At 41.4% G+C, this 18915-nt stretch overlaps 1 protein-coding gene across 9 annotated transcripts in view; it reads right to left on the bottom strand.

Annotated features, from left to right (window-relative positions):
- Positions 1 to 18915, bottom strand: part of PHKB (phosphorylase kinase regulatory subunit beta) — a 142000-nt gene that overhangs the window by 17306 nt on the left and 105779 nt on the right. For 7 of the 9 annotated variants that reach the window (XM_081015503.1, XM_081015507.1, XM_081015506.1 and 4 more), the window contains 9 exons: positions 18460 to 18564; positions 16957 to 17039; positions 16779 to 16869; positions 11577 to 11638; positions 11259 to 11421; positions 10339 to 10420; positions 7947 to 8004; positions 4468 to 4558; positions 430 to 632 (listed from right to left, as the gene is read on the bottom strand). In XM_081015503.1, coding sequence (XP_080871629.1) covers positions 430 to 632; positions 4468 to 4558; positions 7947 to 8004; positions 10339 to 10420; positions 11259 to 11421; positions 11577 to 11638; positions 16779 to 16869; positions 16957 to 17039; positions 18460 to 18564 — 938 coding nt within the window. Of the gene's footprint in view, positions 1 to 429; positions 633 to 4467; positions 4559 to 6042; positions 6134 to 7946; positions 8005 to 10338; positions 10421 to 11258; positions 11422 to 11576; positions 11639 to 16778; positions 16870 to 16956; positions 17040 to 18459; positions 18565 to 18915 lie in introns of all 9 variants that reach the window. The other 2 variants (XM_081015504.1, XM_081015500.1) reach the window with 1 other exon arrangement.

Below are 18915 nucleotides of genomic sequence, written 5' to 3' on the forward strand. Positions count from 1 at the left end.
GGAGGGAATTATGAAGGGTAGGTGCCACTAAAGTCCTAATTCCTACACTGTGCAGAACCAACCTCTTGATAAGATGGTATCTACATGGGGTCCTCACCTGCAGAGCACATACTTAGGTATATAAGGGGTGAGATTATCTTTCAGGTATTTTAGAGTTTTAGAGGTTAGAACCAACTCTTGGAAGAGAACTAGGAGTTGAGACAGACCATTGGCATGTTGGTTTAATGTGCTCTAGCAGACCAGCCAAGAAGGCAAGCAGACCCCCATGTCCTGGACCTTGATTCACTAACATTAATATTCTGAATTATTATTTTCTTCAAAGAGAGCAACCTGTCTGCTTTGTTGGTGTGCACACTTTAGAAGGCAAGCAAAGGCCACCTCGGTTCCTCAGATGATCATGAGAATAAAATTTGAAGTTGGTTTACTAACCCCACTCGGATCTTCAGCATTCCATTAAAACATTCTGGGGAGTTGGAGATGATCCAGCCAATATGAATGACAAGTTCTTGCTGAAGAACAGCTTCCCTCTCATCCTGCAAATTACACTTGTTGTAGATGATGTCCTTAATTGCACCAGGAGACAAGGGATTAGATATAATTTCTTCTTCCTGGCCAAATGCCCCAAGAGTTACCTAGAGGAATATATTAGCAGCAATTAGAACTACAACCTGAAACAGGAAAGCAGTGAAAGAGTCCTGATTCATTATACCCCCTTGACTCAACTCTCCCTGTTTGCATCAATATTGGATAGAAGGGAGGATAATTAGCTGAGTTAAATTTAAAGCCGATGGGTAAAAGGGGGTTTACATGGCTTTGTTATTTTGTATTAAAACAGGCATTTGTAATGAAAAGAAGCATCATTCCAAAAGGCAAAATAACAACTTGGGAGAATGTGTGTTCAAGAAAGTGGCCCGATCTGCCATGTTGATTCCTTATGATTAAAACTTGCCAGGTATAATAAAAGATAAAATCGTTCTAGTTCACTTCTAGGGAAGCAGGAGGGCAATTGTCTTTCTCTATGACCACCATTAGGTCTTCACAGTCATGGAATGCCTCCCTGGCAGCCTTCAAGGCCTTACTTTGCCACAAATTCCAGTGAAAGGTGGGAAGAGGGTAAGCGGAGTTGAAGATGAAGGGTTAGGGAGGTACAAGTTCAGGTTGTTCTGGGAGTGGGGCATGGCATGGATGGAACAGACTACAAACCAAGGGGTTCAGGTTGTTCAGGGGTGGGGGCACATGGCATGGAAGATGCAGGTTTCAAACCAAGGGTTCAAATTGCTTGGAGGTGGGGCTCATGGCATGGCAGGCTACAAACCAAGGATTTAGATTGGTCTTGGGGTGGGCATGGCATAGCTGGTGCAGGTCTAAATCCAACTGAGATGAGGGACGCATAATCAAGGACCCTTTGTGTTTAAAGGCCCCCCTCCATATTTTCACTTCTGCATTTTAACACAATGCTACAATGCCTAATGTTAGGTTGCTTAACATGCTTAGGTTGCATCATGCTTCTATCTGTTTCTTCACATACAGACACACCCTTGGTGTCAGCAATGCTGCCCGTCCTTTTAACAATGATTGATGAGCTGTGAGATCACATTCTAACAAGCCCTTTCATTTGGACATTCCAATTACTACCCTGGTTTCTCTACAGTTATGGCCATTATGTCTGCATCAGAGTCACCCAAGGTTCCTACTAAGTAGGCTTCACTTCTCACCAGGAACTGAAAGCAAAGAGTCCTACCATCTGTTCCCCTAACCATTGCTAAGGCTCAGGCAGCAATACTGACTCTTGGACCCAGAGAAAAAGAAAAAGGAAGCTCTCAGCCAAAGCAGACAACAACCAACAGTGCCAGCTCATGCTACATAAAAGCTTATCATTTAAAAAAATGATTACACAGTGCACTTGTGATGGAAAAGCCCCCTATAAAACAACACTGCCTTCCTGTAGGGCAAGCGGCTGGGATTACAGCCACAGTTTTGTGAACAAGCATGCTCAAGTGTCAGTCCTTTTCCTTTGGTCTAGAAATCATTTGAGGCGCTTGTCAAAGCCAAATTCAATTCCTTGCTGAAACATTTACTTTTCCCCTTGTTTTTCATAGTTGATCCATATTTTTGGCCTAATATAAACTCTGTAAAGTCTAGACTCTTCAAATTTATAAAGAATAATTGCTTGAAAACATTTTTAGCATATTAAGTAAAGTTGTAATATGCTTCAAGGAAGCACCTTCAAAGTACAGTACATGGCCTTGAGAGTCTTGTTAGCACTGGTGGAGGTTAAATTAAGCTCTTGAATTGGTTTAGCCCCAAGAAGTTGATTGGACCAGCATGCCAGAAGCTAAATCCCTAGCATGCCCTTCGAAAGAACCCTGGGTGTTGATGGAGCTTTGACATATTTCTGTCCATTCCTGAGAAACTGCTGTCCATCATCTTCCCCCAAAAACCTGCTAATTTTTTAGAACCAGCTCAGCAAACTACTCCCAGCACAGAGCTAGTAGGTCTGAAGTATACTATTGTTCCTCAATGATCTGCTTGCTCTCTTTGATTTTGCCTTTCCTCCATATTATTAATTATTATCATCATCATCCATCATTATTTTAAATCTTCTTAGAGTTCAAGTGCTCTTGTAATACTGCAAACTCAAAAACCCACTTAGGCACCTAACTATACTATAGAGCAGGGTTTCCCAAACTTCGGTATCCAGCTGTTTTTGAACTACAACTCCCATAATCCCTGACCACCAGTCCTGCTAGCTAGGGATGATGGGAGCTGTAGTCCAAAAACAGCTAGTGACCCAAGATTGGGAAACAATGCTATAGAGGAACAGGTAGAAGCAAAGTTGGGGAGCAGCCGTAGCTTAGAGCATGTGATTTGCATGCAGAAGGCCTCAGGTTCAATAACTAGGTTGGACTGGAAGACCCTGTCTGAAATCCTGGAGTTACTGCCTGTCAGAGTAGGCATTACTGAGCAAGATGGAACAATGATCTGACTCAGTATAAGGCAGCTTCCTATGTTTCTTGTGTCCAGAGCAACTAAGAGGTCAGCAACCTTAGGAGGGATGCATTCTCTTGTAAAGCTACTCTGTGGGCAGTTCTTAGCTGGGAGCAGGTGTAGAAAGTACAAAGAGCTGGTTGGCAGCCAGATAAAATCTTGGTGGCATGGCTGTAAGGTATGCTTCTACTGGAAGGCACAGGATCCTGTGTTTAGGGTGGTGGTTGAATTCCCTCTCAGGTGAGCAGTTTGCATGACAGCATTATGTTAAATGAATGTGTTATAAGCACACCAGAATAATAATAATAAAAATGTGTACCATTGTTGTCCAAGATTGACAAAGCCACTGCAAAGTTTGGAAGAATCCTATAAAAAAAAATTGGACTGCACCCAAAGCTACTTACTTTGGAAAGTTTCTATTTAGACGGCCAATAACAGCTTTGGGCATCATACAACCATGTCAGCCTTTAAAATTGTTGTGTCAGGAGGCAGGCAGAAAATGCTTCCGTTTGGAAATTTTGAAATAATGTGTCTACCTGCTCCTGGAAGATAGCTGCTAAATTCTCTTTAAAATGACAATTGCAGCAAATAATCACTGCTTTGTTACACTTATCATCCTGGCACCCCCCATTCTCTCCCTCTATCTGCCAATTTGCTGCTCCTGCCTCTACTTGCTTTTTATATTGTATGCATCATAGGGTAGGGACCTGACCCTTGGCTATGTAACTATACAAACTAAGCCTTAGGCGCACTTACACAGAATGACAAATAATAATAACCCCTACATCAATTTTTTTAAATGAAGAAAATGCCTTACTCGTGTAAGACATGCCACACTGTTCTTGTTTTAAACAGGGCAGACAACAGACGGTCAACACCCTGCTCATGGCTACACAATATGCCCAGGGCTAAGTTCCGGTTTGAACCCAGGGATTCTAGACTTGAAACAGAGCAATTTGTCAAGTGGACAACACCCACTCTTGCCCTCAAAATCTATTTATTTGGAGGCCTGGTGGGTTGTCTGTAAAAAATAAATCTCCCCTACTATGTGTGTTCCCTTTTCAACCCAGTAACTCTTAACTATTAGCTTTCTATGTTAAGCACAACCACCCGTCACCCAAGCTGTAACTTATAAAGTATTTCTTTTTCTCACATGTTCTCCCCACTTAACTACATTTAATGAGCAAATGTCTATACTGTGGGGTGGGGTGGGGGGTGCTACAGGGGTGGGGAGGGCAATACAGCAAGGAAGGGAAACCAATTTGCTAATCCCTGTTAGCAGGGTGCCAGCATGATGCTTGCACTGGTCCTATGAAAAGGTTTGATAGAGCAGCCATTATCTAGATTGGATGCAACTTATTTTTTATTTTTATTTTTGAAAGGCTCCTCTCTTTTTATTAAGCCAGCTAATGTAAGAATCTTCAGAAATCTAAAGCTAATGTTTTATCTGATTAACAGTTTCGAAAAACACAGACTTACCTGTTTGCCCTGAACTAAAACATTAGTAATGGACGGTGCAAGGCTGTCCACTAGTTTACATAAAAGACTTGCTGCGAAGCGCACAACAGACCTAAGGGCAGAAAACAGAGCAGTCCTGCTGGATATCAAACACGAGTTTAATGAATTCGAGAATCTGTTTGAAACTGTGTTGCCATATTTCATCAATCCCCAAAACTAAACATTAAAATATGTATATGGTATTTTGTACTTGAGTTCTCTTTTCGTGAAAGCTCTTTTTTTTGGGAGAGGCTAAATCTTCAATTATTTAAGCACTGAAACAAGAACACTGTAAAAACGGCTATGTTGGGAACACATTTTGAATTCATTAAACTGCATACAACATTACAAGACATTGCTGTTCCTTTCTCTGACATTGCAACATGATGGCTTGATAAAAATTATGTAAAGAAAAAAAACATTCATTGCTTCAGACCTCCTTGGCAATTTACATACAGAAAAAAATCTCTCATTAGATAGGCGTTTTAGCTCTTCTGTTTTGGATCTTCTGAAAAAGAATTAAGGTACTTAAACCAAATGCCATTGTTGCCTTTTTGTATAGGAATTCGAAGTGTTTCAGATTCCTAAAGACACTGCTTGAGAAAGCAGAAAGTTTCCTGTTGTGAGGGAAAGTTACAGGGCACGCAAGACATATTTAACACCACTTGACAATCTCCTGGTCTTAAAATAAACTAAACATACCACACTCGTATATGCAGGTAATGAATTTCAGTGGTCAAGTTTTGGTAGCCACTTGCCAAAGACAGCAGTGTTTTATGGTGGATTCAGTAGGTCCATTTTGATAGTGATTAAACTCGCCATATGCAAAGCTCACTTCCCCATTAATGAAAAATATATGCAGCCAGCCAGCACATATTGAAAACTACATATGATCATGTGATCGGAGCATTCACAGCATGAAAATAATGATCACATTAACCCAGGGTTTTTAACCTCTGCTTCTCAGACTGAACAAAATGCACTTCTACAAGCAGGCAAAATATATGCTCAACAGCTGCTTGCAATGAATCCATTATACTTGTTTTTTGATTCAAATATTCAGCCCCACACCTGAAATGTTACAGCCCAGCAGCAGATAAACCATGTCTTCTTCAGCAGATGATGTGGGAACAGTATAACTTTCTAGGTGTATGCATGGATATACCATAGCAGTGAAAACGTAAACCATGTAAAGTGCTGGGTTTTAAAATGGGCTGCAGTGTTTAAGAAGACTATCTTTTCTACAAAAGAAAATCAAACGTAACAATATTTCTGAAGTAACTGGATGTTTCACATTGCCCAACACAGAATTTGTAACTGCAACTATCATTTTTCACAAACATTAATGAATGAGTGTGTGATATTTGACTAAGGTAGCGTAAAATCCATCAACCAAATTGATGTGGATTTGTATGATGGCGGGTGCACACACTCCTTAAAATCAAGAGCCAAGCACTGGGAAAAGATAAAACAGCAGCACCATAAGCAAAGACCATCAAAATGCAAATAAGACAGCACATGTCAAGCGGCACAGCTCCAAACCTCTATGCCCTTTACCTGCTTCCCGTGGACTACCAAAGTTGTAATATGGGGGGCTAAAGAGGCAGCGAATTTCTGAATGTATGCCGCACTGCAGCGAAGCACCAACCTAGATGTGGCATATGACAATTATGAAAGAGGAATTCAAGCGGAAGACCGTTTCCACATATAACTTGTACAAAATATGCCTAGTGATCCAGGGACTTTAGAGAGCTAGTTAGGCATGTCCAAGAAGAATGGTGTGTGTGCGCCTTGAGAACCAGAAACTGAAACACCCACTGGGGACGCTGAACTAGCCATCAAATTCTTTAGAAGTGATTTATTCCGACATGTTGTTAGGAAGATATGGCCGTAAGAAGGGCTTGCTGGATCAGGCCAGTGGCCTATCTAGTCCAGCATCCTGTTCTCACAGTGGCCATTCCAGATGCCTAACCTATGGGAAGCCCGCCAGCAGGGCCGGAACACAAGAGGACTCTCCCATCGTGTGGTTTCCAGCAACTGGAATCCAGAAGCATACTGCCTCCGACAGTGGAGGTAGGGCATAGTCAACGAGTTGGTAGCCGCTGACTTATGACAGCTTTTTAGACAACTACAGGGAGCACAGGCCACAATAGCTAAATGGAACCCCATGTACAGAGACAGTATCTTTCCGGATCCCAGATGCTGCAGACAAACAAGGGGAAATAGCTGCCACTTTCATGGTCTCCTTGGGAACACACAGAGAAATATGACTGGTCACTGCTGTTAACGAAATGCTGAGCCAGACACAGCATTTATTATTCTGGCCACTGACTGGCTTACGGAGAGCATCTCAGTTTAATTCCATTCCGAGACAGAAACAGGTTTCCAAAAGAAGATCACTAGACTCCTTTCCTTGCACAGCTGAGGTATCACAGGAGCCCATTCGAAAGACTGATGGCCAGACAGCTGCACATTCCTCCTGCTTTACTGTACATCTAATTCTAAAGGTATTGGGGTGAAGCAATGACATGGGAAGCAAGGCATCAAAGCAATCATAACTGGGTAGGAAATACAGATGACACGCATGAACCTTAAAAATAATGACTTGTATCCAAGGCAGCAGTAAGCAGCTATCAGTGCAAGGATTTCTGCCTGCACAAAAGGACTTTCCCCCTCTCCTCCCCTTCTAAATCTGTTCTGTGGACTCCCCCAACCCTTCAGAGCTGATCTTGGGAGAGCATTGGGAGAGGAAGCAGGGGGCAGGGCAGGGAAAGAGTTCCATTGTGCAAGCAGAAATCCTTGTGCTGATGGGACAGTTACTTAGTGCTGCACTGGATACATGCCAACATGTATTTTAAAGGGCTTAGCAAAAGCAGTTTTAGCAAGTCAGTAATTCCCAGAGTGAAAAGAATGGGTCCTATCTAATTCATAACATCCACGCTGCAGTAATCAAAAGGGCTTTTGAATAGTGCAAGTTGTCTGTTAATGCAACCTTTCTTGGTTGTTTTCCCTCCTTTTCTCTTAACCAGCACTCAACTCTACAGTGTGATTCATCCTATAGGTGCTATCAGGACTCAGTCAGTTTTCAACAGCAGCACTCACTTCTGAATACTATGAAGAGGAGATGAAAGTGTTCCTCACCAGATGCAGAGTGCACTTACCACTGAATAACTATAGATAATCCTTCAGCATCAGATATTAAGGGGAAGAGCCTCCAGATAATATACCAGTGTTCCAGACAGAACTTAAGACCCCACCTTCCTTTTTCTACAGACTTAAGCAATGGCTGCACACAGCCAGAAGAGGAACAAAAACACATTATTAAAGTGTATGCATTAGAACCCCCCCCCCCAATGTAGCTCATTTACTTAAATTGCAGAAAACTAGATGTAAACATGTGTAGCGCAGAATTCAACGAACATAGTGCAAAAATATTAACAAGCTGAACACTAAATACAAACCAGAGCTTTCTGCTACCAGCCTTTCGATAGATTCTTTCAATCTGATCAGAGACCGTACCTAATTCACAAGTAAAGTGAAAAAGAGAAAAAGAAAGAAAGGAAAAGAAGGTGGAGAGGTTATACTGCAGCTGGATAATGAGTTTGATCTATGCTTTAAGCTCATTTCATCTTGCTGTGTAAGGGCAGCACTGCCAATTCTGTCCACAATATGAAATACCAGATGGACCCCACTTTCCCATTTATGAACATGCAAGAGCATAAATGTATGTGCATACGCGCATTTTGCTTACGTACTTCATTGGTTTCTGGCAGAAAACAGATGAGCAACAGGTATCCTTTGGCAATTGTAACCTACGGAGCTTGCCCTTATCATTCGTAAGCTAATGTACAGTTATGTAGCTAAGCAGTTAGAATACCAATTGCTAATGTTTTTACTAAGACGAGCCCTTTGTGCAATGCAGGCCTGTAGTTGCTTTGTGATTCTGCACTAGCAGAGCAATAGTTAAGCCTCTTCCAAAGCCCTTATTTGTAGAGTTTCTTCAAACTGGGCCACAAGAGTCATTTTGATGGAACTTGTCAGAGAAGCTAAACATGGAGCAAACCAGCTGGACTGAATTACCCAATTGCTAAGAATCCCAGTGCAGATTTTCACTATAACCCTACTGAAGAATTTCACTCCTAGTTTCTATTAGTTATATAATATTACTTGTTATATAGTTTCTCATATATATATATATGTATGTATATGTGTGTGTGTGTGTGTATATGTGTGTGTGTGTGTGTGTGTGTGTGTGTGTGTGTGTGTAAGCTTCCTGTAACATAACAAGAGGGAGAATCAATCAATTGGTATGAAAACTAAACAGGTTTTTGAGGCTAGACAATGCGTTCTATGGAGATCTGTCTTTAAAGAAAGTCCAGGAGCTCCAGCTGGTTGAAAATGCAGCCGCTGTGGTCCAGATGGGTGTATGGCCATCACATTCAAGAACACATGTAATATACTAGCTGTACTGGCTTTCAATTCATTTCCATCCCCAATTTAGAGTGCTGTTTTTCACATTCAAAACTCTTAATTGATTGGGCCCAAACTGCTTAATGGAAGGTCTACGACCATCCTGCTCACACAATGAGATCTCAATCAGAGGCCCTCTTGGTGTGTCCACCCCCAGGTTTATAAAGTGGGCATCCATGATAGAAAGGGCCTTTTTGGTGGTAGCTCCACACCTTTGGTACTCTCTCCTAGTAGAGATGAAGCAGATGGCTGCACCTCTGACTTTTTGGCCTAAAGATTGACCTTTCATGAGTATTTTTCCCTCCTGCTCACTGGATGGAGTTTAGAATACTGTTATGTCATTGGAGTTCAGAATCTGTTTTATTTTGGGGGTTTTTTTGGTAATATTGATTTTATTTTTACTTATATGCTAAGCTACTTGTCTGGAAAAATAGACATGAAGAGGAATAATAATAATTTTATTTGTTTAGCTGTAAGCTATAAGGAAGGCATTCAGAACTGAGAACTGAGCCATAAATTTGGCTCTTGATTTCTTATGTTGCCAATGCAAGTAAGCACTCAAACTCACTTGGTGCAGCAAATTCTTCCAGTGGCTAAACTCAGACAGATACTTTTTATATAGAGGACAAAGTAAGAGTAAGACAAAATAAATAAGATCTATGAATCAGCCATTCTGATACTGATTTATGTTTTTCATTAGCAACACGAGGATGGTCATCATGATGCAATCAGCTACCTCTGGAAAATGGAAAGGAATTTATCTCCTTAGTCACAGAGAGATACATTTTAAACAGATGTGACATTGATCCAAAAGTTTGAATATGTTCCCCTTTATTGAACAAACTGTTTTTGGCAGACAAGGTGTAACACATTTGCAAAATATTATCATTGAGATGTTTTGCAAAATGTGTTACATTTTAAAGAAAGAGAGGACTAATACATGGGGGGGGGGAGTACTGCACCTGTGAATTGATCTGTGTCTCTGCACTTCTTAATGCAGTGCAGCCAGTTTTAAAAACTGTATTAAGCTTCCAACAGCAACATTAGAATAACACATTTGTATAGAAAACCAATGTGAAGATTCTACAATTTCAAACATGCACAACCTGCATTCCAGCTTCACCTTACCATAGCAGATGAAACCTTCTTCCCCCACAAACCACATGCTCAGAATTATAAACAGGCAACCATATGGTGTGCAGACTATTTAAAAGAGTTAATACATTTAACGGTTCATTCCACTCTACAGTGTACGAATGCATGTTTCCCATTTTAAATTGAAAGTGCTTTAATGGAGAGGAAAATAGCAACACAACTTGCAGTGTGCATACCCATTATTCATGTTCATCTATGGATGTGCAAAATTGCCTCCTGCAATCATACCTTCCTTGGTGATGAAATTCGGGCCTTCTCTTTTGAGCAAAATGTTCAGCAGAATTGCTTGGCTTGCTAGGCAGTTGCAGTCCTGATAAGGAACAGCCATAAAATGTAAATCAATAGCAAGGAAATGCCAAATGTTACAAGTTTAAGTTGCTTTTCATTGATGCTATGTACACAAAACCAGGTGTGTTTAAGGAAGGCGTCTCTTCGGAAATTTCAACTCTCTATCTCATTTCCTATGATGGTAATGACACTTAACAGGAAAAAAGACTCAGTCTATGTGAAGGAATGCTCACTTGAAAGCTTCCAGATCTATATAACAAAGTCAGAAAAATTGTAGGACATCCTGAGTTGTAAATGTTACTCTGTGGTTCTATACCACCAAACTCTAGCCTGAAGTCCTCCAGATGTTATGGACCATAACCCCTATAAACTCCAGCCAGCATTTCCAGGGGTCAAAAATGATAGAAATTGCAGTCCAAAACATCAGGAGAGCACCAGGTTGGGGAAAGCTGGTCTTAATCCCTGAATGAGTTATAGGCAAGGACTTCCAACATTTATGAAAGATTACCATAATGAAATTAAACACTGGATTCTCCCAGATTCTATCCTTGACATTGCAGTTCCTTAGAGAAACCTCTACAGTGCTTGTGGTAAAACATGCTAAGTACCCAATTTGAAGACCTCTGGACTAGATAGGGTAAACTCTATGTTTCTTCCTGTATTATCATCACCTTCCATATTTTCTGTTTTGACAAAAAGGTGAGGTTTGGGAATATTTCACGAACATTCCTGCTTGCTTAGATTAAATAAAACAGATTGTGTAGGATGCATGCCAGTGTCTATCCTCTTCAGTGAGCTGCATGCCTTAAGAGAAAAGCACAGATGGGTCACAGTATATTTAGTTTTTCCTTTATACTTACATTCAGTTTCTGAAGAATCTCATAAGTCGGCCTGTTTTTCCAGTCATTAGCATTAATATCTGGCTGTTGTTCCAGTTCAGTCAAGTGTGGTGTGCTGGTTTGTCTCTTTACTTTTGAATGTTTTGGGAGGTCAAGCTCCTCAAAACTCTTAAATTCTGGAGGCCTGCAGAAAGACAATATCGAAATCTCCCAAATCCAGTGCACATTTTAACTATCAATCTTTGTAATTTGATTTGGTGGTGGTGGGGAATCTAGTGTGGGGGCTTTGGGATGCTATAGGTTAATGTTCTACTGTAATTTGATTTCAAGCATACATACTCTTCTGTGTCACTTATTCTTAAGAAATCCAGTTGTTCAACGACTGCTCCAGAAATTATTGTCTGTAATGGAGAAGAAAGAGAATAGGAGAGTAATAATAAAAGTTAGCAAAGATATTACACTGCCCTCGTATAGGATGATCCAGAAAGACTTAACTAAGTGGGATATATTGAAGCTATTCCCTCCAACTAAAGCTTTAAATATATATATGCTAATGAAAGTTTCCATCTTCAGGCATGGTGCCAGGTTGTTCCTGGTGAGACAAGAGAACTGCAGCTTTATGTTCCCTTATGTTGCAAGTGGCATCAGCAGGGGAATGAATTAGGGCAGACTTGACTGGGAATGACCCAGCTCATGTCCACTAGATAACAAGGAGTGGCCAGCAGCACCATCACTTATTCTCCAGCTTCCCATCCTGTCCACTCTTGGGATCAGAAAATACATTAACACTAGACACCACTGTGGATATGGGTTGAACACAGGTTAATGGCATGTGTGTTGTATGTTATTGTTTCATTTGTTATTGTGTTATACATGTTTAATTTTTATACTGATCTTCAGATAAGGCGCTGTATATAAATATAATGAACAAATGAACAAGGCAAGGAAGCCTTTCTTGCTACCCGTGCTCACTAACCTTGGAAGTATGGGCACACCTGCCTTGCTCCATGCTGGTCTTGCTTAGGGTCACTTATTGCACACTGTTTATCAGCTGCAATTTTCCAAGCAAGGGTGATTTGGAGTAGGGCTTTTAAGAGGTAAGTGGCAAGGAAAATCTGTGAGCAACAAAGGGGGGGGTGGGAATCTTCTTAATAAGACTAAGGGCCCAAATTGGTTATGTAACTGGAGAGGGGGCTTAGAACTATGTCCCCAGGAGGCTGGAAAAAGGAGAGAAAGCTCAATCCTGCATTGGCATCTTCCCTGGTGAACCAGCCAACAGGTGAGTGGTGCTAGTGCAAACTAAATGGCTATATCCTCCTGTCCCTGCCTTGGGAGTGCCTAACTATTTTGGATGTCGGTAAAGGTAAAGGCAAAGGGACCCCTGACCATTAGGTCCAGTCATGACCGACTCTGGGGTTGCGGCACTCATCTGGCTTTATTGGCCGAGGGAGCCGGCGTACAGCTTCTGGGTCATGTGGCCAGCATGACTAAGCCACTTCTGGCAAACCAGAGCAGCGCATGGAAACACTGTTTACCTTCCCGCTGGAGCGGTACCTATTTATCTACTTGCACTTTGACATGCTTTCAAACTGCTAGGTTGGCAGGAGCAGGGACCGAGCAATGGGAGCTCACCCCATCGCAACCAGTATATGCTATATCCTCCTGTCCCTGCCTTTGGGGTGCCTAACTTTTTTGGATGTTGGTACTTTTGCATTAAAATTGTGGTCTTTGACATCCCAAACTGAGGTATGATTCAGCTTTGTTGACTCATTCTGGGCATAGACCAAGGAGTCACTGAAGCCGGTTAAAGCATATTAAAGAAGTTAGGAATGCACAGAGCCTTCTAGAAGCACTCCAGTACATGATGCAAACAAATTCTTTAGTAGCAGATTACTTGGATTATATTCTCGGAAATAGGATATGCATCCCTGAAGGGCCCTGCACTGCTGCCACTGCAGTTGGTTCCCCCAAGAAACAAGTCTTCCTGGATCTTTGCCCCTCAGCATAGGGGCATAGATTGGCCATAAATCACATATTGCCCAAGCAGTCTTTCAGAGCACTTACAGGTCACAGGGTAGTGAAGTTGTCCTTTAACTCAGAGGTCCTTAAAAATGTGTTAATGCCATTGCTCATGGTGTTGTATTCCTTCTCATATAGTAAGAGAGGGCTATGAAATGCCCATTCTGGATGTATCTTGGGGAGTGGATGGGGGAGAATGGGGGAGGCTTTAAAGATCTGTGCAATCTCTACCCCCTGCTCGCTTACTTTACTCATGGAGCAAGGAAGTTTGGCAATGGATTGATGTGCTCTTCTCAGATTGAAACTAGGGACTAGGTTTTTGCAGGGGAGAAGTTAAAAGACAAAGACAAAAACAAAAAAGCCCCTCAGGTCACAGGCACACTATACTTTTAAAGGACTTTTATATCACATTAACCTCAATGACTCAATGTAGTCTGCTGAAGGTCCTGAGAGTTGTTTGGAGACCCCTATTCCCCTCACAAAGCTACAATCTACAAAGTGATGTAACAATCAATTCCTCTGCCCATGGAACTCTGGGAATTGAAGCTGTTTGAGGGGGGAAAGTCTCAGCACTTTAAGAAATCCTACCAAGAGCAGCCACCTGCCTTTTTAATAGTATTGGTTCTTAGTTCCTTATGCACCTTGGCCTGAAGGGAGCCCAGCATGTCCTTTGCATCCATTCATATGGAGTTAACCTTGGACCAGGCACTCCAGAAGAATAAAAGCTTTCAAATCAGTGCTATGCATCTTGTTGGCCAAGACCCTCTGAGAGGAAAACAGAGTACAGTAACTTCCCAGGTAAATGCTTCTGGGTTAGCCAGAGCATCTCAGCCTCCAGGATATCAGATGGAAGAGCTTTGGCCAAAAATGAATTGTTGGGCCCTGAACAATGTTCTCTTCCACTGCAAGGTGTTACAATTTCCAGACTGATATGTTCACCAGGTCCAGAAACTAGGACCTCCTAGGCCAATACAGAGCCACAAAGATGACTTCTGAATCAGAGAAAAGGGAGGGAATGCCTACATCACAGTTGATGGTCACTCCAGCTCCAAAACATCCAAATCCAAGGCATCCTGTGGTCAGCAAGATCTGGTGAGGGCTGTTAGAGAATGCTTTACATGTATGGTACAGACATGACCTATATCTCCAAAAGGGGGCTCACAAAGATATTGTTTCCTACACAAAGGCAGGAAGGCCAGATCCCTTCCTCTTAGCAGTTAGGATTTTTATTTTGAGTCCAAGCCAAGAGGAGACAGTATCCTGGATGCTGACTGACCTCCAGATGCCTTTAGGAAAATACCTCCGTATTTAATTATCCTAGTCGTTTTCTAACAACATGCTGTGCTACAGATACATAAAGCATACATCTAAGACTTTATTAGGCTTTCCTCTCTTTTCTTCCTTCTCCCTAACCCTGCCAGCTGAATTCTCTGCACAAATATTTATGCGCTATTGGAGAACAATGCTACACTTTATGCTATCAATATTTTATTAGGCACCCATACTATTTGCTATTAATTCATCAAGTAGCCACTTAACTTTTTGGCAGGGGGATATTTCCAATTAAACCTGTTTTTAAGGTCTTTCTGTTAAAAAGGGTTTCAAAGTAGTGAAGGAAAGGAAACAGATTCAGGTAGAGTGAAACTTATGTAAGAAAAAATATTTTGATAGCGATGCCACCACAATAGGATAATGAATGGAATGCAAAGACACGGTGGTTTGGTTGGAGATTTTGTTTAATGCCGATTCTGCTCTTTTCTGTTTAACTTGCGTATTCCCCTTGAGCACAAATTACAGGCTGCAAATGTGAAAATTATGGCTAAGACAGGGAACCTTATAAATTCTGCAGCTGAAATGGATGGAAATATTGTTATGCAAATATTGCAAGCTAAGATTATGCAGCTTTCCCATGAATTAACATCTAAAAGCATATATATATATATATATATATATATATATATATATGCATGCATACAAATGCAAAAGCTGGAAGTAAATTATGAACATGCAGTATATATTCCCTTTAATAGATAATGCATTATCGGCATTTCACAATCTCAGTATTTCAGTTTTCTCTCCTCGTTTTAATGAAATGGATGATATCCAAGACACGACACAAGATTAATTTAGGAAATTAATGATTAAACGTTAGCAAAAGGAAATGCAGCATGATTAAAACTTGAGAAATTTAGTGTGCAAAGATCAAGTTGATCATGCCAGTGTGACTCCAGCAACCAATCCCAAACTCTTAATTGCTGAGAGTTCTGCAAACAACACCCCCCCCCCCGACACACACATCAGCAGATCTAAGGACTCTAGTAGTTTCAAAAGGCAAGGGGTGGAAATACAGCACCACTGAACCACACTTTCCCCCCATAGAAAACCTGAACTGATGTTTGCTCCAATTCAGCTTCAAAGAGTGGGTTTTCTTGGGTAAAACTTGGGGCCAAAACTAACACACACACACACACACACACACACACACACACACACTATGCTCCAGCACAGAGCATTGGAGCATGGATCTCTAGCTGGAAAGAGTGGAGTAAAAGGTGAGTGTGGGTAAACCCTAGGTTTTTTCAGAAAATGAGAAAGGGCCCACAAAGTTCCCTGAAATGGGCACCTGTGTTGGGTCCCTGATCAGAAGCGAGTAGGTGGGTCAAAGGGTGGGTGGGGCAGAGGAGCCAGACTTGAAAGAATGGGACAGGGCTCTGCACATGCACAGGAACCCTGGAAACTATAGAGCCGGCACCTAACTGTCAAAGCAAATTCGACAGGCACACATTGTGCAGTGATGCACAAGGTGGAGAGGCAAGGCAGTTTCTACAACAGCATACCATCATATAACTGATTAGGTCTAACTTTCAGTCATACTTTCTTGAAGATGTTAAAAAAAATACACTACAGTGCAACGAAGCTGAGGTCACCTTCAACAACTTGTACGTAGAGAATAAAGCATAAAGCAGATCTTGATTAAAAATTAGCCCATTTTTTAAAGTTAACTCCCACCATGAATAAACACACTATATAAACAGCAACAACCATCAAAGAAATAAAACATTCTTCTAAAATGCTTATTAATTATTAAGTAAATCTACATGGAAAGGCAATGGGGGAAGGAGAACAAGTGTCCTCTGAGGACTTTGAATTAGCCCCGCTTTGAAAGAATAACACACTTTGTAGCATAGGACTGAGAAAAGTCCCATATGATAGTATGGCTTTTTAATCAGATAAAGGATTACTAAATAAAAAAGAAAAGGATGCAAATTCCCCTGATGTCTGGAAATAATAGAGCATGCACACGTATGAGCCACACATATTACTGTAAGATTTTATCCCAGCAGGAACAAAATAAAGATAATTAAAACCAACAGGACCACCTAAACTACTGTACTTTCTGTCTCTCTGTATTTCAGGGCAGGATGAGCAATGAGAAACAGCTCGCCTGGTTTCCAAAAACAGCAGCAATCAAATTTCATTTGGCAAGGCTACATAGTTGCACGTACAAAAAGGCCAGCTTACCTGTAGCCTGTCAACATGAACCTTTACTCCACCAACAACTCCCTTCTTGAAACTGGCCAGCATGTCAAGTATCGGATTGAATCTGCTTCCCCTGATAGTTGGAAAATGAAATGCATCAATAGGACAAACTCTAACCATCTAGAAGTGATAGGAGTTTTTGCATCTGTTGAGGGCTTACCTTATATTGTCCTCCCGAATAAGCACAAGGAACAGGGGGCGGCCATGCATTTTCCAGTACTGTTTAATGAACTGCAAAGCATTCTGCATAAATACAAAAACAACAATAAATGAGAGGAGGGAGCAGAATGGTGCAACTAGAACACTTCAACTACAGGAAACTCATGAAATGTTCAAAACAGGTCAGGAAGATTTCATTTCATTTATTTATTCAAAAATCATAAAAGCATTTCTGAACTGACCCAGTGTGGGGATTATTGCAAATGATTTTGCAACATAGAGGGTTTCACTACATGCAAATTGCCAGATCAGGCCATTCAAAAGCCCAAGGACCAAAAGGAAAAGAAGAGAGAAATGACATTTGGTGCATGTTGTTCCGAAGTTCCCAGAACAGCCCTTATGAGCCAGCAGATGCTGATTGGAAGTCAACAAAATCTCTCATTGAAGAGCTGCATTTCAACTGCTGTCTCTCCCCATGGCCCAGCCAAAAAAGGTTTCTTTTAACAGGTGACCAGTTTTCTGTAACTGCCCCCTTGTTGCATCAGTCACACTTCTTCCCATCCATGAATGTATAACTCTGACGCCTACCTATGCAAGCATGTATTGTTACCAACTTCAATCAATTTAATATCCACCATCCCCATATGGTGTCCAGCCTTCTCTCTCATAGCACAGAACACTGCAAATAATTCTGAATTTCACAAAGTGGGTGATAGTGGGTGACTACTCTGCAATACTTTCCAATGACTGCTGTAAAGGTAAAGGTAAAGGGACCCCTGACCATTAGGTCCAGTCGTGGCCGACTCTGGGGTTGCAGGGCTCATCTCAGTTTATTGGCCGAGGGAGCCGGCGTACAGCTTCCAAGTCATCTGGCCAGCGTGACTAAGCCGCTTCTGGCGAACCAGAGCAGTGCACGGAAACGCCGTTTACCTTCCCACCTATTTATCTACTTGCACTTTGACGTGCTTTCAAACTGCTAGGTTGGCAGGAACAGGGACAGAGCAACTGGAGCTCACCCCATTGCAGGGATTCGAACCACTGACCTTCTGATCGGCAAGCCCTAGGCTCAGTGGTTTAACCCACAGTGCCACCCATGTCCCAATGACTGTTGTATCTGCCCTTTAATATTCTATTATACCCCCTTTCTCAAGGCTGTCTATCCTCTGCCTTCATGTTTGCCCTAGATGTGTCATTTGAAATGTTGGAAATGTTCTACATCTGTGTAGGAAAAGGCATGCAAACCCCACTGATGTTCTTGTGCAAATCCAAATGCAGCAACATTCACTGTGCTGTGAACATGAGATCTGTGCACCCCCAATTCTGGCTTCCCCAGAATTAAGACAGTGAGGCTTAGTTTCAAGTAAGCAAACATGGAGTTGTAGCCTCAAAATGAAAACTGTGTTCCCTCCTTATCAGGGTTGTAGCCTAATGAGTCATTGCTTAAGTTTTAAAATGTAAAACATTTAATGGGCACCAGGTTTTACATGTGCACATTTACACCTACCTTAATGTCATCAATCAGCATCATCACATCCTGAGACATGAAGAAATCACTTAGATCAAAGATTATTGGGTAGCAAACAACAGTCTTGCCAAGGATTCGATAAATCTGCCGAAAGGGAAAAACAAACATTTCCTTTAATACCGTACATAGGATACTGTTAACCAAATCTTATGAAGAAGAAAAAATCCATATTATGTTTTATAATTAAAACTCGGCACTAAGACAAATCATGCAAATGAAGGAAGCTTTTATCTCCATTTTGAGTGTGGCATAAACTTTCATGGGCAAGTGCCTGACTTTATCATATGCATGAAAAATTTCAGGCAAGTAACCACAGAGGTGACTTTTCCTTAAAGAATCTGGGCAAAGCCTTTGGTAAACTTAAGCCATGTGAATTGCTTTCAGAGTTTAGAGGATAATTCAATTGTCCTCCAATATTTACACGCAGACCTCCTC

The sequence above is a fragment of the Podarcis pityusensis genome (genome assembly GCF_964106645.2).
Source record: "Podarcis pityusensis genome assembly, chromosome: 8".
Classification (NCBI taxonomy): domain Eukaryota; kingdom Metazoa; phylum Chordata; class Lepidosauria; order Squamata; family Lacertidae; genus Podarcis; species Podarcis pityusensis.